Genomic DNA, 22,087 nt, shown 5'->3' with positions numbered 1-22,087 from the left:
TTCAATTACTTACCAGTAATTGCATTACTCTGATTCTATCTTCAATTACTTACCAGTTTTCATTACTCTGATTCCATCTTAAATTACTTACCAGTTTTCATTATTCTGACTCCATCTTCAATTAATTACAAGGAATTTCATTACTCCGATCCCATCTTCAGCTACTTAACAGTAGTTTCATTACTCTGATTCCATCTACAATTACTTACCAGTAATTTCACAATTCCAGATACTGTGAACAACTCAGGTCTTTCAAAATTAAAATGCATCACTTACGGAAAAAAATATAAAATATTATCATAAGCCCTGGTGTACAATGGTTGAAGTTATCTGGTCTAGAGATCCAAGGGAATTGTGGAGGTTATGAAATCAGGGCTACCATGGGCTTCGCACAGCTTTGGTGGGTGCTGTCCCTGGGAAGTCCTGGGTCACTGAATAATGTTTATGATAACGTAAGTGAGCGCTCTTGTGATGTAAATTACACCGCTGATAATAATGTTATAAACTCACCTTCTTTCCAGAATTTAAATCATGTAGTTCTTTCTATGAATATGAAGTAGATCTGTGGACCTAGACAATTTAACAGCAGGTGTGTTAAAATCCAATGTAAACTGACAGGCTGTTGAGTGATAGAAACTAGTCAATCCCTCTTGTCTTAGAAAGGCACAATTGTGAGGCCACACATAGAAAAGAGGTGACGCCAGTATTCCATTGGTTTGTAGACTGATATGTTTGATCCACATCACCACTAAAATATACTTAAAATTTGTGTTTTAGCATTGAATTGCTTGGATCTCTGACAGAAGTCTAATTCCTCCCGAACAAGGTGGTTTCCAGGAGGGCCTTAGCGCCAGAGTCAATGGGGGTTTATATTGTTGCCTTGTCACCTTCTGCATTGCTTTTGGTCTAGGGGACAGAGAGTTTCTGTGGATAAAGCTGATTGACTGGAGTATCCCTCCACACCTCGTTTAAATCTTCCATGCCTTTACATACATCAAGTTGGGCACAGGTGGAGGTAGATAATCATCTTACAGGCTGACTCACTTAGCAGATTCCAGTCCGTACTGATTTAAAACTGGACTGACTCTTGGCACCAGCCACCTTCGGTCTCTATTTCACCAATTTGCCTACTAAGTTAACAGAACTGAATCATTCTCTCCTAGACTAGGAAAGGTTCTTGTGTCATGTTTCATATATTAAATTATTTTTTTGAATGGGTCATATCCCATTTGAGCTGCAAAGGAAGTTGGTAGCCTTACATAATTACTATATTGACCATATCACAGTAAAAATTGACGAAATAATAACTGTGTTTTTTGGGAAGAAATAAAGGATTTGGTTTCTGGCAGCTCGCTGGAAATGGTGAAGAGACAGTAGACATTTAGAAATATCGGGGCATAACTTTCTTTAGTTCTTTAAACTGTGCAGAACATTTACAAGACATATCTTTTACCTCTATGGCGTCATCTGGTGGCACAGTAAAGTTCTTTCATGAGTACAGGAGAGTATCCATTATGTCCCTCCCATTAGCTTTTAAAAGTAAAATACTTCCTTGCAGAGTGTGTGGCATATGACAATAAAGTCTCTTGAGAAGGTTTGAGCAGCACACATTGAAATGCTTTTTTAAATCTTCTGCCTAATATGATGATTCAGACAGGTAGAGGTAAGCATGGCCTGCTGTTATGGTCTGGCATGACAGCAACAATGCTAATTACCTCCCCTATTACATCACTCATAACATGTTCTTTGACATCACTGATAATATCACTGCAACATCTGAAATTAGATCATTGGTGACAACACTGTGCATGGCAGGGTGCAAGTTACAGCTACTTTGTGGCACAAGTTATAATTACTTCAGAAAAATATAACTGGTGAATTTCAGCGTCTTTTAACTGACATTATCACCTAACTATATTGTCCTTTTAACCTTTGTTTTTTTCAGCTATAGTTGTGCCAGTATTGGTTTATAAGCATTGATGCAGCAGTATGCAACACAAATTATACGTGACCCTCTATGAGAATCAGGTTGTCTTTGTGTGCACTCCCTGCTCGAAGTGCAGCCTTCTTGAAGCAAGTGCTAATCCCTCAAATGTTGTTCACATCTTAGGGTACATGATTGTGGGTGTTTTTTCCTTCTGAGTAGTATAGTTTTTGTACAATGGTGTTTTCATTATAGATGTAGATGATGCAGCCTTTGTTGGAGAAGTGTTATGTTAAAGTGTGGTGCTTCTCTTGTCACAGTTTGAGGAGTTACAGAAGGACACAATTAAATAACAATAGCTGGTATCAAAAGAATAACACTAAGTAGAGTATTTTGTATTGAAATGCAAGTAGACCTGAGGATTGTTAGAGACAGATTTACAAGAGAAAATCTTTAAAGACCATTCAAGGTGATTAATGGGAACATCAGAGTCAGATGCAGATTCTAGTTGGAAATAAATTTTAAATGCCAATGGAAGTCAACAAATTTTTAATTTAGAAAGATTTCTCCTGCCTTAATTAGTGAAAATGAGCAAAGCCTAATGCTTGGGATCTTGATTACAGAAGCTGGAAAAAAAGAACTTAGGTTAGTGTCAGCGTAAAGTGCTGGAGTGGGAAGTCACAGTTAAATTATCGGTTTGCGAAGAAAGGTTTACCAATTCATTTTTTTTGTTTAAATCTGTTTTTATTGACTTTGATTTTACATATTCATGAAAGGCAACTTACTGTGTTGAGAGCCATCTATACAGTGGACCATCTACCAATATTTACTGTTGAGTGGATATTAAACATATCATGCATACCTATGGCATCATTTGTTCAGGAACGAGTTTGACCCCAACGTTCAATCCATTTCACCAAGGGTAGAGGTTACAATACAATAATTGCATGGTTCCATTAGTACGTTGTACAGAGTCCTTCCAGATCATTCAGCTTGGGCTTTTGAACAGATGTTATGGTCAAGAACAAACAAAACAAAACCAACAACAGCAGCTTTGTCCGCTATATGTGTGATAATCCCTCACATTGCCCCCCTCACCCCCATCGTCCCACCACATGTCATCAACCTGTCAGATGACCCCACTCACTGGCTGCAGCTGTATCCACCCTAGGTGTCAAGTAGTATATGTGTATGTACAGGATATTACTGTTGTCTACTGGCGGGGCACCCGTCACTCACTACGGGTTCGCCTCCTTCTCCCTTGGGCTTCCCCTCAGGGCTGTCATCCCCCATCTGCTGCAAGGCCCAGAAAAGTCCCTCCCACTGGGCCGCTATGGGCTCTTTCCGCAGCCCCAGCGTTTCTTCCTGCAGGATGGCGATTCCCTCTGCTTTGGCCAATGCTAAAAGAAAGAGCCTCCACGCACGTGTATGTGGCGGATCCTGTGCCTTCCACCACTTAGTTAGAAGCCGCTTGGCGACCACTAGTCCCAAGTCAAGAAACCGAGACGTTACTTTTGTATCCGGGGTTCTACGGAAATGGTGTAATAAGTAAACAGTCCATTCAAAGGGTATGTTTCGGCCTGTGCATGCATATAATAGCCCACTGATTGCATGCCAATATGCGTATAGTCTGTGACAGCTCCACAGCATGTGTATCAGTCCAGCCCCTGGTTCGGCGCAATGAGGACATGCTGCATCCATACGGTGGAAGTCCCTGTTGATCGTCTCGGGAGTAAGATATGCTCTATGGACTATGAACAGTTGTATTTGTCTGAACCTCATGTTTCTGGGTAGACATACTGGGCTCTTTATTATCTTTTCCCATTCCCTGTCCGCCAGCGGTCGTCCTAGATCTGTTTCCCTTTCGCGGCAATGTGGATCCAGGCTTATCGCTGCATGTGTTCGGAGTGACGCCGCAAACCAGCGAACCAAATGTCTGCCTCGCCCCATGACGTGTAGGTACTGTATGGTGAGGTGCTGGCTCGGCTCCGTGGTCATGTCCCCCCATCTAGCAGTCAGTGTCGCAACCAGTGAGCGGTGCCTCAGGAATTGCCCCGGTGGCAGTCCCGCGTCATCTACTAGGCAAAGGTTTACCAATTCATCAGGGAGAAATCCCCACTCTCACTTTATCTGTAGGTTTCTAGATCTTTGTCGTAAGTTAGAATTAATCAGGAGCTTACACCACATTTAAAATAGCATCACAATTTGTATCCCACCCTTAGTCAATAATAAGAGTTTTGTATATGTTAAAGGGTATCATTAATCACCTTTAAGTAGTTCATTTTTATTGAAATCAGTATATAAATTCATCATTATCTATCATTCAAATATAATGCATTAAACGTGCTCCATAAAGGGAAGAATCCCTATTCTAGGAATGGGAAAGAAAAGATGTCAGTTGGAAACTCTTAGAGAGTTTCAAGTTCGAGAGAGTGAAATCATAAGCATAAAGCTTTAGTATCAAATTCAATAAAGCAGAACTTCAAATGACGATAGGTACATGAAACTAAGTAGAGTCTCAAAGCAACGTGGAACAGGACAGTGAAAAATATTATGGCAGAATGATGGCGGCATACTTTAGGAACACGCACTATTGTAGACATCACAATCTAAGCTTTTGCAACAAGTTGCGCCTTCCGTCTTCAGTCAGCCGATCAGCTTTCGATGTCTTCATGGGAACAGGATCACTCTCTGTCTTCTCATCAAGAATACAATAGATATCAACATTAGATTTGCAACTGAAGGCTAGATTACGCATTTGCCGGTCCAAGAGCGGGCCACCACCAACCCGCTCCAGGACTGCCAAACAGGGTTGGCACCTGCCTGCCAGTTTTTTGTAGTTTGGTGGGTGGGTGGTCTTGAGGCGGTGCCTTTTAAAGGTACCTATGTATGCCTTAGAAAGGCAGTGCCGCAGGCCCACCACAGGCCCACCACAGCGCTTTCCAGCACGGCATGGACTGTGAAGTCCGCGCCATGCTGGAACAGGGGGTGCATGTGCACAGGGGGGCACAAGAGGTGCCCCCTGAATGCATCCCCATGCATGGGGCACAAGTGTTTCATGACCACCAGCAGTTTCATAAAGGAAGAACCACCATGAAACCACTGGCAGTCCTGAAACTTGTAATAAGCATGGCGGTGTCGCAGCTGCACCACCAGAATATTGTGAGCCCCTGACCACCGTGGGACCGCCAGGGAACTGGATTGTGGTGGTGCATTGGCGGTGCGACCTCCAAAGTTGTAACACAGCGTTCAGACCGCCGGTACGCAGTGGCTGGGCCACCACCGTTGTGCCCCCACACGTCTGGCAGGCCTCGGATCGCCAGACTCGTAATCAGACCCAAAGTAGTAGTGATTTTAAGCACATGTGGGCTCTTTTCCAATTCAGGTCTACTTTCCCACATTAAGAGTACATCTCTAACCTTCAAATATCCAGTCTCTAAAGAATGGTCTATATAGAATTTGAAACAAAAAAATTATGAAAAAACAAAACATTTAACTCAACATCCATTCATATTCTCTAAAAAATGCTGCATCTTCATGTGGGAACTCTTCATTACCTCACTAAATATATTACTTCTAATTCATTAGTTAACATGGATCTTTTTGTAAGTAGAAACATCTTGCAGAAATAGCTAAAAAGAATTGTGCAACTATTATTCATTTGTAAATATGTCCATGGGAAGGTCAGGAAAACAATATTTTATACTAAGTCAGTAGTCTTGAAGCATGTCAGCCTGTCAGACAGTTTTAACTTCAGCTATTCAGCCTAGTAGGAGTAAATATGGCTACCTACTACAATTTTACATTTAAAACACATTTATTTCTACATTAATTCCGCACATTATTATTAAAGATGCATTATTTTGTTGATTTTATTCAAATGCTCCCACAAAGGCATGATGAGGTAGTAGTGTACTGACACCATTGAAGAAGCTGTGCAGTTTCAGGCTTGATCACACTGCTGCCTATCTAGCTGTAGTGTCAGTCTTCTTTAATTTTCCCTTTAATCCTTTAAAAAGATTTTGTGAAGGATGATAATATTGAATTCATTTTATTTGGGATAATTTAATACTTAAGTGGATTCATTTTATTGAGATATTAAATTAAATTGAGCCTGTATAGCTTATATATATGTAGCAAAATGTTTAATCCAAACCATTATTTTTCTGCACCAACAATTGCTTCCATTAAAAAAAGTGCCCTAGGATGGTTAGGGCTATTATGTTTATAACAATGAGTGAAGATCCCCTGATGCAGAACCCAAGCTTCCCTATCAATGTGACAGGCTCTGCCTGTTTCCCAATCTGCCATTTATTGATTGCACTCAACTCCACTTACCCACAAATTTCCTTCTACCTTTTAGTTGTCATTCGTAGAGGGCACCCCAAGTTTACCCAGCGGATTTGTAACTTATTCATTGCCCTAAACCTGATCTGTTAGTAACCCTCCAAGCAAATTAGGGTGCTGTTGTCCTCTTGTTTGTTCAGGAAAGGTGCTAATGATGCCTTAGGCTTGGCTGCAAAGCTGCTGAAATGGCAATTGTTATGATATATCTAGAGATCTGGTGTGATTGTAGACCTAATACTACCTAGCAGGACATTTACACAACTACAACTCACACTAGAACCTACACACTGTGCTCCATTTTCTGAGAAAACCACTCACGCTTGGAAATTCCAACTAGAGGCACTTCTTCTGACACTATATCGGCTAAACAGACTCCTAACCATTTGGAAAGTGGATCTAGATGTGTCAGTCTAGAAAATAACACAAAGAGCAGACCAATCAATATGAGCAGCGGAGCACTTCACAATTAACAACCGAGAATAAAATAACAGAGAAAGTAAAGATAAACCATCTAAACCTCCAGGGGAGGAGTGTAATACAACCTGCAGAGTGAATTATAAGTTAGCAGTTATGATCTACTTAGGCTCTCGGTGAGCTAAAAAATTACACCTTTGCCTTAAACTAATCTCTCTCAGATGTCTATCAGGAATAGTCTAGGAGTGTTATAATGTGGCTCAGTCTTATTGTAATTCAGAGAACCTTGCTTGCAAATTAAAACACCACCACCAACACATGTGCAAAGCAGGGAAGCTGCATAGATCAGAAACATCATTAGTATATATGGAGCCACAGCAAACAAACCTTGCATTATTTATGGGTTACTTGTAAGTAACAATACATGCACTCGTCATTGTATAGCATACAGTAACACTGTCTTAGTGTAGCAAAGCACACTGAAACCTGTTGATTGGACTACTGAAATAATCATAGAAGGATAACAGACACACTTCCTAGGGGATTTAGTTGTGGTGTTTCAACTTCCCAGTGTTATGTCTACTTTTATTTGACCTAAATTACTCAGTTTGACCAAAAACTTTACTATTCTAAAGAACATTTATTTACAGACAGCACACATATTTAAATTAATTAAAAAGCAAAATCTTACATTTAACAAGTATAAACAATTATTTTGAAACAAGTGCCACCACTGAGGCATAAGAAAGGTTCAGAATAACTAAAGCAGATGGAATTATAAAAAAGGAAACATAATATCATCTGTTTTGTGGGCATCACCACCCATTTTGGCATGAGTCTTATAATCATAAATGTAGGCTATATCTGCAAACAGTTCCCTGTCCACCAAAAATACCTATTCTATAACATCACAGGGAAAGACAGAAAAAGTGTTTATTGCCTATCATTGTCTAATAATTTTTAAATACTAAATACCCAAGTTTACGCATACATTTCAAACAGCGAGCTTCAAATCTGCATTGATAATAAACAATGCATTTAAAATCCGGGTTTTGCTTGTTTCCAGGACATGATTGTTAGCAAAGCCTTTGGAGTTGCACAGCAATTGTTACAGCAGTATGGTGTCTAAGTGTGCCTCAATGTTTTCATCAATACAGAATGTTAGCACTAAAGGTCTTTACTAGTACGCCATAGGGATGCAATATTAAAACACTATGGAATCAAGTCTGCTGCTGTGTAAAGTATGTGTGTCACTTAGCGTGTGAGACTTATAATCTGAGCTGGATGATGAAGATGAAAATGAATTTATTCTAAAGGTAAACTCCCTTCAATTTTCTGACCCATTATTCATGCTTTGCGATAAAAGAACATCACCACGTATTTTCGCTCAAAGATGATGCATCAAACTCCAGGAGTGAAATTAGATCTTCTGTTTACCTGGAGCTCCATGACTCCACTCACCATTGATAGGTATTTGGGAGTGCTTAATCCCCTAGATAACATTGTTTAAGTGTAACGCCTAGTTAAAGGTGGACATAAGTAATTGGATATTTTTTCTTATAAAAGTAGATTTAAAATTTTTCAACTGAAAGGGCGGTTGATGTACTAAAAGGATATATAAAGCATGAGTTTAGAAACAAGGAAGTAAAGAGTATATACTTGCTGATAATCACTTTATTATGCTATAAGTCACTAAAGATCATAAATTGAATAATAATAAACCATTATGAGCAGACTTGCACAGAAGGATTTTGAGGTTTGCTGATGTCCTGTTTTTTAAGGCTCAAAAAACAATTGCCTTCCACAAGTCTTGAGGTATCCCTAAAAGACAGTCAACTAACACAGACATCATGAATACAAGAGTACAATTGTTCAATCAATTTAATTGTCCCAAAAAGATCTTCCCGCCCCTTTGGTGATGACGCTATTGTTTTAACATGTAAGACAGCCTATGCAAGGAGCATGGGTTTGTGTTCCGTGGCAGAAATTAGTCTTCTGAGGATTCGGAGGAGAGGTTTTATTACTATTTCAAGAAACACAACATTTGACATAAGATTTGTAACAGTCAAGCAACACAACATTTGACATACGGTTTGCAACAGTGCAGAAATATGTGTGACTAGCAAAATGCAATCATTCTCTTTGAGAAAATATAGACTTGTAAACAAAAATACCTGCAATGATGAACGTCTGAATTGTTCTTTTTAACAATTCATCACTAAGGACAAAATCTCCTCAAATTAGTTCATCAGATTTTTACGGTGAGATAAGGATTTGGAAATTAGCTTGGTAAAATTCTAGGTTAATCAGAAACTCAAAATACGATTCTATATACTAGAAGAACTATATCAAATTATAAGACAGCAGCATCTCACATAAGATTTTTGTGAGGCAACCAAACTCGCTGTGGAATGGAGGATAATTTGAAGATGTGATAAAGATTAAATATGTTCAAAATTTACCTAGTTAAACTTTGAGTTTACAAATTCAGTTGATCATAAGTATAAGTTTCAGATATTACATTTAGAATCTGATGAAAACTAAATAAAACTTCTATTTGTGAATTGTTTTATAACTTTTCCAACTTCACAAAGTTTAGAAAACAAAACCAGCTGAATAATCCCCCAAAAGGTATTTTTTACTAGAAAAATAATTTACACTTAGATTTAGCACATTAATTATTTCTTGAACTTTTTGTGTGGAAATGAGCAAATGCTAAAAAACATCCTGAAGGCATTTTTCCTCACAGTGAAATTTTGCATTGTTATCTTTGCAAAACTCTGGGGGCAAATGTATAATAATTTGATGCACATGATATCCCAATCTAAAGAAATCCCAATTCCTCATAAGTATCACATTGTATAATGAAAAGACTGTGTGTCAAAATTAGGTAACTGCACATTAAAAAAAAGGTACACACAACAGTTATATATGTTATAATATTACATAATAGATAACAAAAATCAGCGTGGTTCTGGAGAGAAAGCACAGACATGTATAAAATAATGTACAACAGTATTAAACTATATACTTTTGGCCACTAACTCAAGAAGGTGATTCACATTGTGTCTTTGAAAATTATAAGTGAGTTCAGATGAACTATATGAATTCTTGCTATTAGCAAGTTATAAATATTTGTAGCTCTTTTTTTAAAGAAAACATAAAGCGCCTTTTGAAGTAGTTAGTTGTGACTGATGTGTGTTTGTGCTTGTGGAAGTATCTTCAAAGAGATAATCTTGTTCTGACTCTTTGATGCATAGAACCATATGGACTATATGCAGTAGCAGTCAGCAAAGAGGAAAGTAACAGAGATGTGGAGCTAACAAGGAGAGAAGAACCAGAGAGATAGCGAGGGTGCAGGAAGTAGCGAGGAGATGACAAGATGAGATGGAATGGTGTCAGAGGTGGGAATGAGGCTGTCAGGAAGGAGCATGGAGAGAGTGAACCCCTATGGGAGGCTCTCAGAAATGAGGAGCTAGCAATAAAAGAGAAGCAAACAATTAATAATTCCCCTGCTGTGTCTGGGTATGGTGTCTGAAGTTGATTCAAGAGAAGGATATGTTTTCTGGGATTATTTTGTTCTTGTGACCTATAAATTGCCACTTAGAAAACTAAAAGACAAAAGTGTAGGTTGGTATTACTTTCAAATACATGGTACATCACTTGTCGTTTCTAGAAAAAAGTAAGAACTTCATCGGTGTAGCAATGCTTCCAGAATACCGGTTTGTCCACAGACTAGTTATTGTCTCATTGTACTGGGCCCGACATTCTTTAAGCAAAATAAATTGGAACCAATACTGACGATTAATCATTTTGAGATTGGAGTTCTGCTAAGTAGTGTTTGCGGATCTCTCTGCTGGAGAATTAGGGGGCATCATGCATGCTTTGCTGATCAACATGCAATCTAGACTCCATTTCCATTAATCATCACTTAATATCACTTCTACTGTAACATTTTGAAGTCTTCATCAAATACACTTAAACTGATGTGATACATTCTACAGCAAACAGTATTCATTTTGAGAAAGACTATCACATATGTACAAGAAACAGAGTCACAGGTTTCTTAATTATGATTTGCTGAGAATCATACGGCTTGCTTCAAAGATGCTCTAGGTTATTCAAATCAAGAGGGCCTGGGATTCCATTCACTTTTGGAGAGAGATAGATGAATAGGTGGAGTCATGGCGTGACTCAGAATATTTGATCCCAATTGCCAACTCAGGATGCTACATACAACAAAATTAATCTTTTATGTGTTCCTCCTTTTTATTGACATCTATGTCCTTTTCCAACTAAGGACTTACTTTGGGGCATATGCGTCAACATTGGCATTTGCGATTCCTTATTAGCGAAAAATAAGGATTCACTAATAAGGAATAGCAAAAGGCTATGCATGTAGGAATCGCTATTCAAATAGCGATTCCTTAACTTTCCTTAATTGCTACTAGCAAATTGCGAGTAGCAATTAAGGAATGCCATCCCAATCATTCCTATGGGCCTCCAGGCCCATAGGAATGAATTGGAGATTGCATGAGCAAATAGCGAGTACCAGTAGGTTCTCGCAAATTGCTCATGCAATTTCAAGGGTGCAAGGGTGTCAAAATGACACCCTATTGCACCCCTGAAATTGATATGTGCACATATGTTGCACACACACATGCTCTAAGGGCATGTGTGTGCGAAACATGAAACTTTGAAAAATGCACAAAAGTGCATTTTTCAAACTTTTAGCAAATTACCATGCAGTTCATCTTCATGGTAATTTGCTCCCCCTATTAGCGAATTCGCTAATTTTTTAACTTTCATGCATTGCATTTAAGGAATCCCAAATTGAGATTCCTTAAATTAAGGAATCTCAATTTGGGATTCCTTAAATGATATCGCTATATAAGGAATCGCTATTTAAGGATTCCTTAAATAGCGATTTTTGCTTTTGGGTTGATGCATTGGGATTGGGTATTTTTAACTCAATACCGGGAGCTATTAGCGAATCGGTATTTTACCGACTGGATTTTGGCTTGATGCATGAGGCTGTAAGAGTTTTAGGGTCATATCGCCTTCAAATAGGGAGGTGGGTGTAGTGGTTGAACTACTGCCCCATATTTAGAGAAATCCACAGCCTTGCTGAGCAGAAGGTTGTTTTTGAAAAACAAATTACCAATGACCCTGACATTCTCAGAGTTTTCTACAAGGCTGTGAAGGTCATTTTATTATGGGGAGGTTTCTGTTCAGGTCTGCCAGGCTTTCTATGGGGGGTCTACCAGAAAAAGAGGTGTATGTATAGCAACTGTCCCAACTCTGGTGGGCAGTCAATGTATGTTTTCTGGTGCTGATGCCAGCAACAGCTCCACCATAAAAAACATGACAGTCTGCTCGACTCTGCCGTCAGTTTGCAAGACAGTATACTGTATTCTGATTAGGGCTGAGTACTCTATCCACCAACCTCTGAAGCAGGCTCCAAGTCTTTTCAAACTGCAAAACAGCAACTAACATTAAATGATCACCCTGAACTTTGCCATAAAACTATATTTTAGTGCTGAATTCTCGTTCCAGCAGTAATATGCAAAAAGCATACAAAATATCACAGGTTTCAGGGCTCAGGGCTTGGATTAGTTAGACAAGTGTCGTCTTGTTGGCATGATACTTTCCTACAAATATGACATGAGTGCATTAATCTTAATATATATAGAAATAATTTGCCCATCCTTAGAAAATATGCGATCATGTTTTAATTAATTTGTTCCTGGAAAGGCACCAGTTTTCTCCAATGTCTGAAAATACCTTACCTTTCATGAATGACAGGTCCTTTGTTACAAGAAGTACATCTTCTACATCTGGCAAGTTGTAATGTTTAAACAAGCATTGGAAAAGTAAACAGGTCTCGCATATGAGAGCTATTGGCTTTGGCAATGTTTTGTAGCCATACTGTACAGCAACACAGATGCTTTACAGTGTGGTTAAAACTAATTTAAAAAGCGCTATGACTCAACCAAGACTAATGAACTTTTTTGAAGCACAAGATGCATTATAGGTCTTTTTTTATTATTATTTTAACCATTGCTGCACAGCAGTCAAACTGATACACAGTACCACTACAAATTATTACTAAAGTCAGCAATGCCCATGCTAAACATCAGTAACAAAAGGCAATGGCAAAGCCAATAGTCTTAAAGTCGAAACCTATTGGCCAATGCTGGTTAGGTCTAGGCACAACACCCCTGTGATTCTGAGCGATTCTATTAATCTCCCCATGCATTAAAAAGAAAAAAAAGACATTTGGCTAAACATCCTATGACATAAAGAAAGTAATTGTTCTCGTGTCCATGTCATAATTATAATAAATTTGGAAGCAGATAACATCTGTTGTCTCAAGAAGAGCAGATAACATCTGTTGTCACAATAAACATCCATTTAAAGGAGAAAATGGTTTTTTGAAGTGTGCATGGCCCAGTAAAAAATAGCTTCAAATGGCAAGAGCTTCAACAAGGATAACCGGGAAGAAGAAAAAATCAAAGAAGTATCTCAATCACAGAATGATCAGTGGAAAGACGTCAATCAAGCTGAAACAATCAGTGCTTGGTCCATGCTCCAGCCAAAAGAAGAGGAAATGAAACCAGCAAGCACTGGCCAATTAGAAGGCAAGAAATAAGAGAGACAATGAAGCTAACTAAGCAATGGGCAGGCTGCAAGCTCCTTGTTGTATACAATATATCTTGCACGTGAGAGGGCATGCAGTGCATGCATTGTCGTACGCAAAACCTAATAAAATTATTTTATAGGAATGAAAGCCACAGGATTAAATCAGCATTTTGATCAAAGAAAATGTTGATGCAGAGTACACCCTCATGTAGGACATCTCCTGTGCCTCCTTCCTGCAAGAGATTAAGTTCACGAGAGCTGCAAGCAATTATTTTCACAGTAACTGGCAATAGGAATGCTAGAGACACCAACAATAGTGTTTTCCCCATTTGGAAGACATGTCAACACTGCTCTGAGGACACTGTATGGCTTTTGACACCAGACATTTTGCAAAAACGTTTTATATTGTTGTCGATCATCGGACTCACTTTGGTGCAGTGGAGGAGCAAATAGCAGGGTGGAGATGCATAGGATCTGGACATAGAAGGTGAATGGCATGCACACACTTGGATGTTGAACAGACACCACACACTAGCCTAAGGAGATGGGAAGAGGGAGTAGGGGCAGAAATGGGTAGGAGGTAATGGATGTTAGGCTGAAGAAAAGACTATGTGTAGGGGAGGGAGAACAGGCGGTAATGGATTGGGGTGAAGGGGAAGGGGGACAAGAATGGTAATCAGTCTAAAGAAGTGCCTAAGGAAAGGGCCACTGTCTGACTTGAAGAGAGACATATATTGGACACAAGCAGAATAGGGGTTATTGAGTAACTGTGTTGGGCGTATGGCAGATATTTAGGACATTTAAATAACATATAAACAAATTTAGTCTAAAGGATCTAATTCACATAGTTAACAAATATCTGGCATAGGTCTGGCCCTCATGGACACATGTGGGATGCCCTTGGAATACCCTTGGGACAGATACTGACGATGTGGGAGGACTATTGACATTAGACACAAAACATCATTAAACCTTTGTGTTATACGATTGCCATGGGATACAGGGGTCAAGGTTGCCATTAAAGCATTATACGCAAATGTAGCCATTTCACCAACTATAAAAGGAGTTGATAGCACAAATTCACTGCTCATGAATGAATGAATGAAAAGCCCTTACTTCAGGGCAGATTCTGAAAGCCCTAAAGCAGAAGACTTCGGAAGATGTGTCTTGATATAAGATTTTGGAGGATAGCGGCGGAAGAATTTGTCCAGCATTTGTAGATAGAGAATAGCATTCAGCCTTTGACTGTAGCCATCAAATCCCTATTTTGCCTCCGTGAAATGATATGCAGCTCCCTTTGTGGCACTGATTGATCAATCAGCATTGAAAAACCTGGAGTTGACGGTAGTGAGGCAATAAAGCTGTGGACTTCAAAAATTATTGAGCTGAGCCTTTCGAGGGAGCATCCAGAACAAGGCAATTGTGCGTTATTGAAAAATTTAAAAAATATACAGCAATATAAAAAGTGTCCATGCCCTCTACGAAGCAGTAAGACGGAGTATTCTTTTCTCTTTAATTCTCATGGAGGCAGAGATGGTCACATTTGGAAATTTCTCTTTGATAAAAGTTCTGACCTGTAATAACAAAAGAAGCATCATCAGTGAAATAATCATCATTTTCATATATATTCAAACCTCTAAAGCTTAAAATGGGATTCAAGATAAAATGGAGACTCGGACATTGGGCATCTGCACTTACCATTAATCGATTGACGATGTCAATTGAGCACTTTAAATTGGGCATCCAGGATAAATTTGTCCTGTGAAAAGCTGATCTTCAAGCAAGATAAAAATATCTTGTTGAAGCAAGCAATGGTTATCCATTTGCAGTTTGGAACCAGGCATCACATATTTTGTCTAGTTCCATTTATTGAATATTGGCTCATGAGTATGTAATACAACTGAAGCTCTTAAGGCAAAGATGTTATTCAATCTATTGCAGAGCCAGAAACAAATTTCAAACAAATTTCATAAAACTACTCCAACAGAGTATGCCCATCAGTATAGTCCACAAAGGTAAGCATGTTTGCCTGAGATTTCTTGGCTGGCATTTGGTGATTAGATCAGAGGAGCAATGCAATGCAATCCTCAGAGAAAGTGTGAGCATTACAGATAACAACAGAAGCAAACAAAAATAAAGTTAGATAGTTAAGAGGTTAAAGGTTCATTTCAAGTTTAAGTAAAAGCAGGGTCATTTGGTGGGAAAGATACAAAAGTAAAAGAAATAGCTTAAAGGGTTCAAAACATATGGGCAAAATATGTAGAGTGTCATTAGAATGTCATGGGGAAAAGATAGTGCAATGTTGATCAACTAGACTCTGTAAATTCTCCAGAAATTGCAGATTCCCTGGATGGAGGCCTTGGTGGTGTAAAAAAAGTTTTATTTTCTAGCCTGAAAGAATCAACATTGATACCATTTACAGTGAGTCAAGCTAATGCTTGATTTTTACCAGCCGGAAACTTATACTTGCTAAAAAGGCCTTTCTGAGGCTACAGCTTAAAGAGAGATTACCAGTTGACATTTAAAATCAGGCTCCAGCTTTTTCTGGAAATATTTGCAGGTTTGAAAATTTTAACATCATAAAGGAGGTTTCCAAATTTCAATCTACCCATAGTTCTTCGGGGCTGGTTTCACCAACCCCAGTCCATTTCCTTCAGGCTATTCCTGGTCATAGGCTATTATTGACAGACAATGGTTTGTCCCTTGTGCATCGGCAGTTTTGAAAGTTTTAGAACAGGTTTTCCTGTCAAGCCAAATTCTGCCATTGTTTGCATGCCTTTCTATAAAAGCTGAGTTGTGGATTCATTTGGTGCACATACTCAGAAAATAGGGTCAGGTATAGGGCCTGACTGCAAAACATCTATTCTGATGTATGGGACCTGGGAAAATATGATCTGCTAGTTGGTACTTTGCGGCTAATCAGGGTTGGGTGACAGGCACTGACCTGAAGGGAAATGTTTGAAACTGATATTACTTTCTTTCAATTCGCCAAAGCCTTTGATTTCTTCAGCGGCTCATGCTACAATCCAATTTTTGGAAGTATAGATGGTTACCCAAAAGGATGAAGTGCAAACCAGGAAATTGTGACAGATAAAGATTTAACTATCAAAGAGAAACCCCAAACCACAGTAAAGGCTCTCTATTTGAAAGGCACTGTCTGAAACAGAATATTAATGTTATGCCTTACTCTGATTATGATACACAAAGAAAATCATCAGTAGCAAACTCTTACTATGGCTACTGCAATATGTTTCACGCTGGCCTCCTGCTGCTCGACTGTGCTGCTTTCTGGTCACCTAAAGTGCTCTGCAAGGTTGATAGGAGGACAACACATAAGGGACAATGTGTTGACCTTCTGCTCAGTGACTCAACTACAAACATAGTTGCCTTAACTCAAAGCCTTGTATATGCTGTTTCCAGAATGCTTGGTACAAGCCAATCTGACACCTTAACCTTCTTCCTGAAAGAGCTTCTGTTTGAGATGAGATCCTGATCCTGTAAAGTCCATATACAACCTCAAAGGACACGTGTTTGAGTCAGTGTCACATCCTACACCAAGTTACTTATTCCTCCTTAGATAATAACCACGCACTTTGTGGTGGTTAGATAAATAACTGTTCACTCTGAAAATACCCTCATTCATTCCACAAAGAAAAAAGTTCTATCACAAAGGACAAGCTTGATTGTTGATGGAGAAGAAGCCTCAATGCTGAAGGAACCAATTTCCAATCTGACAATAAGTAAAGTGATCTCTGGAGATTGCTTTGCTAGTTTACACGTCAGTCTTCATTACAATTGTGCCTTCACCATCTTCCCAAACTTGGTTTGAAAGCAAATCAGTATGTCTTATATCTTCCGCAGATTAGTCAAGCTTGCCTGCAATAACATACATGGCTGTCTTCCTGACCTAGGAGAGATTAGAGCTCTACAAGGAAGCCGACAACACAAAAATCGATAAACAGAGAAATACCGTCCACTTTGCTAAACATGTAACTTTTGCTATGGATTATCTTCATAAGACCTTAAATAATGTATGGCAAAAAAGGGGTTTGCAAGATGATGCACTCATTAAGCATTCTTGATTTACATTACAAATGTTAGACAATACTCACCTTTTGCAAAAGTTGGTTCTCAATTTCCAAGATACTCATAATTGGAAGTCTTCTTAAGAGCTTCAGTTGCAAAGTGATCACCTGAGACTTTTTAACTGCAATGAAAAAAGGAGTGTAAAAATTACACATTTTAGTACTGGCAATTGTTCTTGCCCATCCTCAATAACTTAAAGGAGTTTCTGTAAACTGATCGCCCACAAAACAACAAACAAAATCTATACATAGAAAGGACGCTGGTGGACTTGGTTATCCTTGGATTGCAGTGAGGGAAAGACAAACACAAGGGAAAGGAGGAAGAGAAAGACAGAAAAATATTTATGAACAGAGAGAGCAAGAACCTATAGGAAATGGATAAAGGGGCTAGGTGAGTCTGGCAGTGGATTAAAGAGGCATGAGGTGGAGTCAAGACTACCCATTCCTAGCACCGACATTTAATAGCTATGGCCGGGGGGTTCAAAGCAGAACTTTGGGCACAAGAATCCATTCTTTTACAACATAAGAACTGGTCTTTTCAGAGAATAAAGAGTTTACAGTAAATTTAAAATGTGCTACTGCTTAATCTATCAGATAATCAACTCCTAAAATCACCCTATGAGTCCGCCCGCCATCCTCTCGGAGAATGGGACCACCCGCCATCGGTGCGGGGGTCCCGTTGCAGACATTAGGATGCGCCCGCCACACTGGTGGGTGCATCCTGCATACTTGACATTGCGGCGGGCGGTGCTCTGAGCACCGCCCGCCACAATGCCAAGAAGGCATGTCGTGCACTTCCATGCACAACATGGCAGGCACTGCACGGTGCCTGCCATATTGTGCATGGAACTGCTGGGGGGTACCTATGGTACCCCCCATGTGCACCCCCACCACCCAGGATCCCTGGGGGCCTGCTATGGGCCCCCAATGGCAAAAACCGCCTGGCTTTCCATGGCTGCGTTGCCGCCACGGAAAGGCAGGTCCCCGCCTGCATAATAATATGGATGGCGGTGTCTACCAGACACCGCCACCATATAAAATGCTTTTCCGCCCGGTAGGCAATCGGGCGGATTGCCTACCGGCGGAAAACCGGTGGACGGTCTTCCCGTCCGCCGCGGTCCCCCTCCCGCCATGGTAATGTGGCGGGGGGAAATCTGCTGCGGGTGGAGATTGTTGGCGGGCAGAACGCCCCCGCCATAAGGGCGGTGGCGATCCGCCTGTTATCTCAATGGACCCCTTAGTGTTGAGAAAAGTTAAGGTATACAGTTTAATATAGCTTAACATGCATATGTGAAATTAAATGCAAGCATCAGGAGTAGTACAACTTGTGCAACCTTCTGCAAACCTTTTCTCGAATTAACTTTTGCAAGATTACATTTCCTTGTCTGTTTATGAAAGATTAAAGAATACCACAGTTATTGTTAACCAAAGGAACCTTTTACCACTTATTAAGGTGGCAGAATAACACTGCTTGCACTCCATGACAATTTGAGATCAAAAACCATTTTTGACTGGCGCTATTTAATGTTCTGGGAAGGAAGAAGGCGATTAGTACAAACACCTTTTACCACTGTATTTTGAAGACAGAAATCTGGTGGTGGTAATGTGTGGCAAAAATGTTTGTGTATATGTATGATGTGCAGTGGCATAGCTTGGTCAGCAAGATTTGGGGGGTAGGTTAAGCTTCAGATTTCCCAACAATCACACTGGCATATAATGTTAAAATATGTTATGAGAAGCCGGACACAAGGGGGGCTTAAGGGGCAGAGGAAAGAGAGAGCAGTGCAGATTGTTTGGAGTACTTAAAGAGCAATAGATTTCAAACTAACCCAGCTTTAAGGCAGAGATGAGAGAGAGTGTGTGTTTGTGTGTTTTTGTCAATACTGGCATATAAAAATCCAGAGTGAAATCCGATACACACCTCACCATACCCAACTGAAACCACCTGTACACAACTATTTGCTACAGAATACATTTTTTAGGGGGTTGTTACACCCAATCCACCCCCCCCCCCAAAGCTACACCACTGAAGATGTAGCATTTGTGTGCGGTAGTGTTGTTTTTTGTGCTGTTATATACTTATGTGTTCCTTTATTGCAATGTGATGTTGTTGTGTTGTACTGTGGTTATTATGATATTTTGACTGATCTATGTGTTGTGTCCTACTATGTTTTAATGATGTTGTTATGCTGCTTTCTGTATATTACATTTCCAGATTTATGTAGCATGTATCTTTAAAGTTCATTTGACAAGCAATCATTTACCACACTTAAGGGTAGTACACGGCATTGCTCCAACTCTTTAACTTTTTAATACAACAGCTAGCCTAAAACAGTGGAAGAAACTATCCCTTAACATAGCACTCTGATGACTCATTTGATGTGATATGGCACCAAGGGTAATTTAAGACCTAAGACCTGGAAAAAACGCATTTCATGGCAGTATTTTATGTCCTTGGTGGTAAGTAAAGGCAGTGCGTGCTCCAAACACCTTTTATTATTTTACTATAAAAACAGGATTCTGAAGACGGTAATGTGGCATTTTGTGGTGGTGCGGGTCTGTTCTCTTGTGTTTTTGTGCCTTTGCACTTTTGATCTGCATTACTGCAATGTGATTTAGGTGTGTTTTCCTGCAGTCAGTTGTTGTTTTGTGTTCTATTTTGACTGCTGCTTTGTCATGTGCCCCTTATGTTTTAACTGTGTTGTTATGTTGCTTTATAAATGTTATTGCGTTATATTCAGTTGTTTAGTTCTGATATGTTAGCAAATGCGGTTATATTTCCAGCCAATAGCAGCACATGCCTTGCATGCTCCAGTCTCCAGCAACCCCTTACTGAAGTGGTGAAGGCAGTGCTGCTACGGATCTCCAACTACTTAGGACACCATTTATCCCAAAACTGTAGCACAGGGTCTCTCTACAAGGTACTCCCTTTATGGCCCATAATCTCTACCAAATTTATGGGCAATTAATTGTTAAGGAAAATGTAAAGGCATGTACTACTTTTGTATAGAAATTATGCAACATTTGTTGGCATATTTAATGTATACCAAATAACATACAGAAAGCAGCATCGCAACACATTCATAACATATCATTGTGCAACACAACAAAACAGTCAAAGCAGAATGCAACACACTCACTGTACAACAAAACAACATCACCTTGTGATAATGTAGCACAAAAAACACAACAGAACACATCACCATAGAACAAAATGCAATGCTACAAATGTGAGCAAATATCCTTGTCACACCATGAACCTGCTTTCATAATAAGGTGGTAAAAGGTTTTTGCACCAGCACTGAATTATCTTACCATAAGGGACAGTAAATAGCGCCAGTTAAAAATGTTCCAGCCACAGTCAGCACAAAACTGTCAGTGCCCACACGGTGTGATAGACTCCTGGTAATGCTAATTTAAGACAGTTATATAGTAGAAAAGTGGTCAGTAGTATTTACCACCTTACATAATTGTCATTTCAACCCAAATGACATGTATAGTGAAACTTTGGTTCAGATGTCAATTATCAATCTAATGTGAGGAACCACACATCACATTATTTTAGCTTGTCAGTAGATATGCTTCTAGTAGCAGTAGCTTTAAAATGTAAAAGAGGCTTGAATATGTTTGTACCTCACTGTCCATTTTCCACAACCTAAATAAAGGAAATTGGGCGGGGAATTGTGTTCAAATAGCTGTCTTACGAGAAGGTGTGTTCCAGCAATTTGTAAATATAAACACATTTTTTAAACCATTTTTCTTGCACATTTAGACTCTCAGATAGTAGTTTCACACAATAAGGTTGCTCTGACAGTCCAATTGATTACGTGTTAATTTCAGTGGCGACTACAACTATAAAAATATGGTTTGGCATTATGGCGCCAAACTCACCATACACTGCTTCCCTGGTGTTGCACCTTTCTGCCCGATTGGCTTCCAGGAGCAGGAAAGGGAAGGACTTCCTTCCTGGTCATTGGACACCAATTCAGCCAATCTTGGAGCTGCTCTCATGCTAAGAGGAGCTCCAGGATTGGTGGAGCAGGCTAAACCAGAGCTCATTTTGAGGCTGAGGGCCTGTGCCAGCAAGAGCACACTGCGCATGTTAGGCTGGCCGTAGCAATAGAGCCGGCCAACCGACTTATGCACTGCAATTGCACTCACACTACAGTGTTTAGGTAAAATGGCGTTGACATGCCATTTTACTTATTCGCAGCAGGTGGGGCGCTGCTCCTCCGCTCAAATGGAGGAGCTGCCCCTGGTTAAATTCCATCTCAGAGCATTAAAAAGAATCAGTAAGAGAGACACTACTGCCCTGGGTGCAATATGGGGTGAATTAGAGTAACAATGAAAAACTGTTACTAAATTCAACCAACTTCTAACAACCCAGTGCAAAATATTAAAAATTAAAAGACAACCATTAATCATGCAATGGGTCTTTCTCCTGAAATGTAAAATGGGTTTAGAATAGGCACTGTGACTCTCCTGCCATATGTTTAAGGAGATCTGCCTGAGAGGATCCATACATGATGCCCAGGTTAATGATGGAACCACCTTCAGAGCTGATATATTCCTTCGAACACATGGACAACCTCTCATCAGCTTTCAACCTCAGCTTGGGTAGGATTCATAATCAGACCACGCAGGAATGAGGACCACGACAATTTAACGTTTTTGA

The 22,087-nt window shown here is 39.7% G+C and overlaps 1 protein-coding gene across 2 annotated transcripts in view; it reads right to left on the bottom strand.

Annotated features, from left to right (window-relative positions):
* Nucleotides 1–8,341: 8,341 nt before the first annotated feature.
* Nucleotides 8,342–22,087, bottom strand: part of LOC146786155 (uncharacterized) — a 248,697-nt gene continuing 234,951 nt past the window's right edge. For both annotated transcript variants that reach the window (XM_085635676.1, XM_085635677.1), the window contains 2 exons: nucleotides 17,440–17,534; nucleotides 8,342–14,901 (listed from right to left, as the gene is read on the bottom strand). In XM_085635676.1, the coding sequence (XP_085491802.1) occupies nucleotides 14,806–14,901; nucleotides 17,440–17,534 (191 nt within the window). In that variant the 3' untranslated portion in view covers nucleotides 8,342–14,805. The remainder of the gene's footprint in view (nucleotides 14,902–17,439; nucleotides 17,535–22,087) is intronic.

Source organism: Triturus cristatus, chromosome 11, assembly GCF_964204655.1.
Source record: "Triturus cristatus chromosome 11, aTriCri1.1, whole genome shotgun sequence".
Taxonomy (NCBI): Eukaryota; Metazoa; Chordata; class Amphibia; order Caudata; family Salamandridae; genus Triturus; species Triturus cristatus.
The sequence above is the reverse complement of the archived record's forward strand: the minus strand, read 5'-3'. Positions and strand labels throughout refer to the sequence as shown.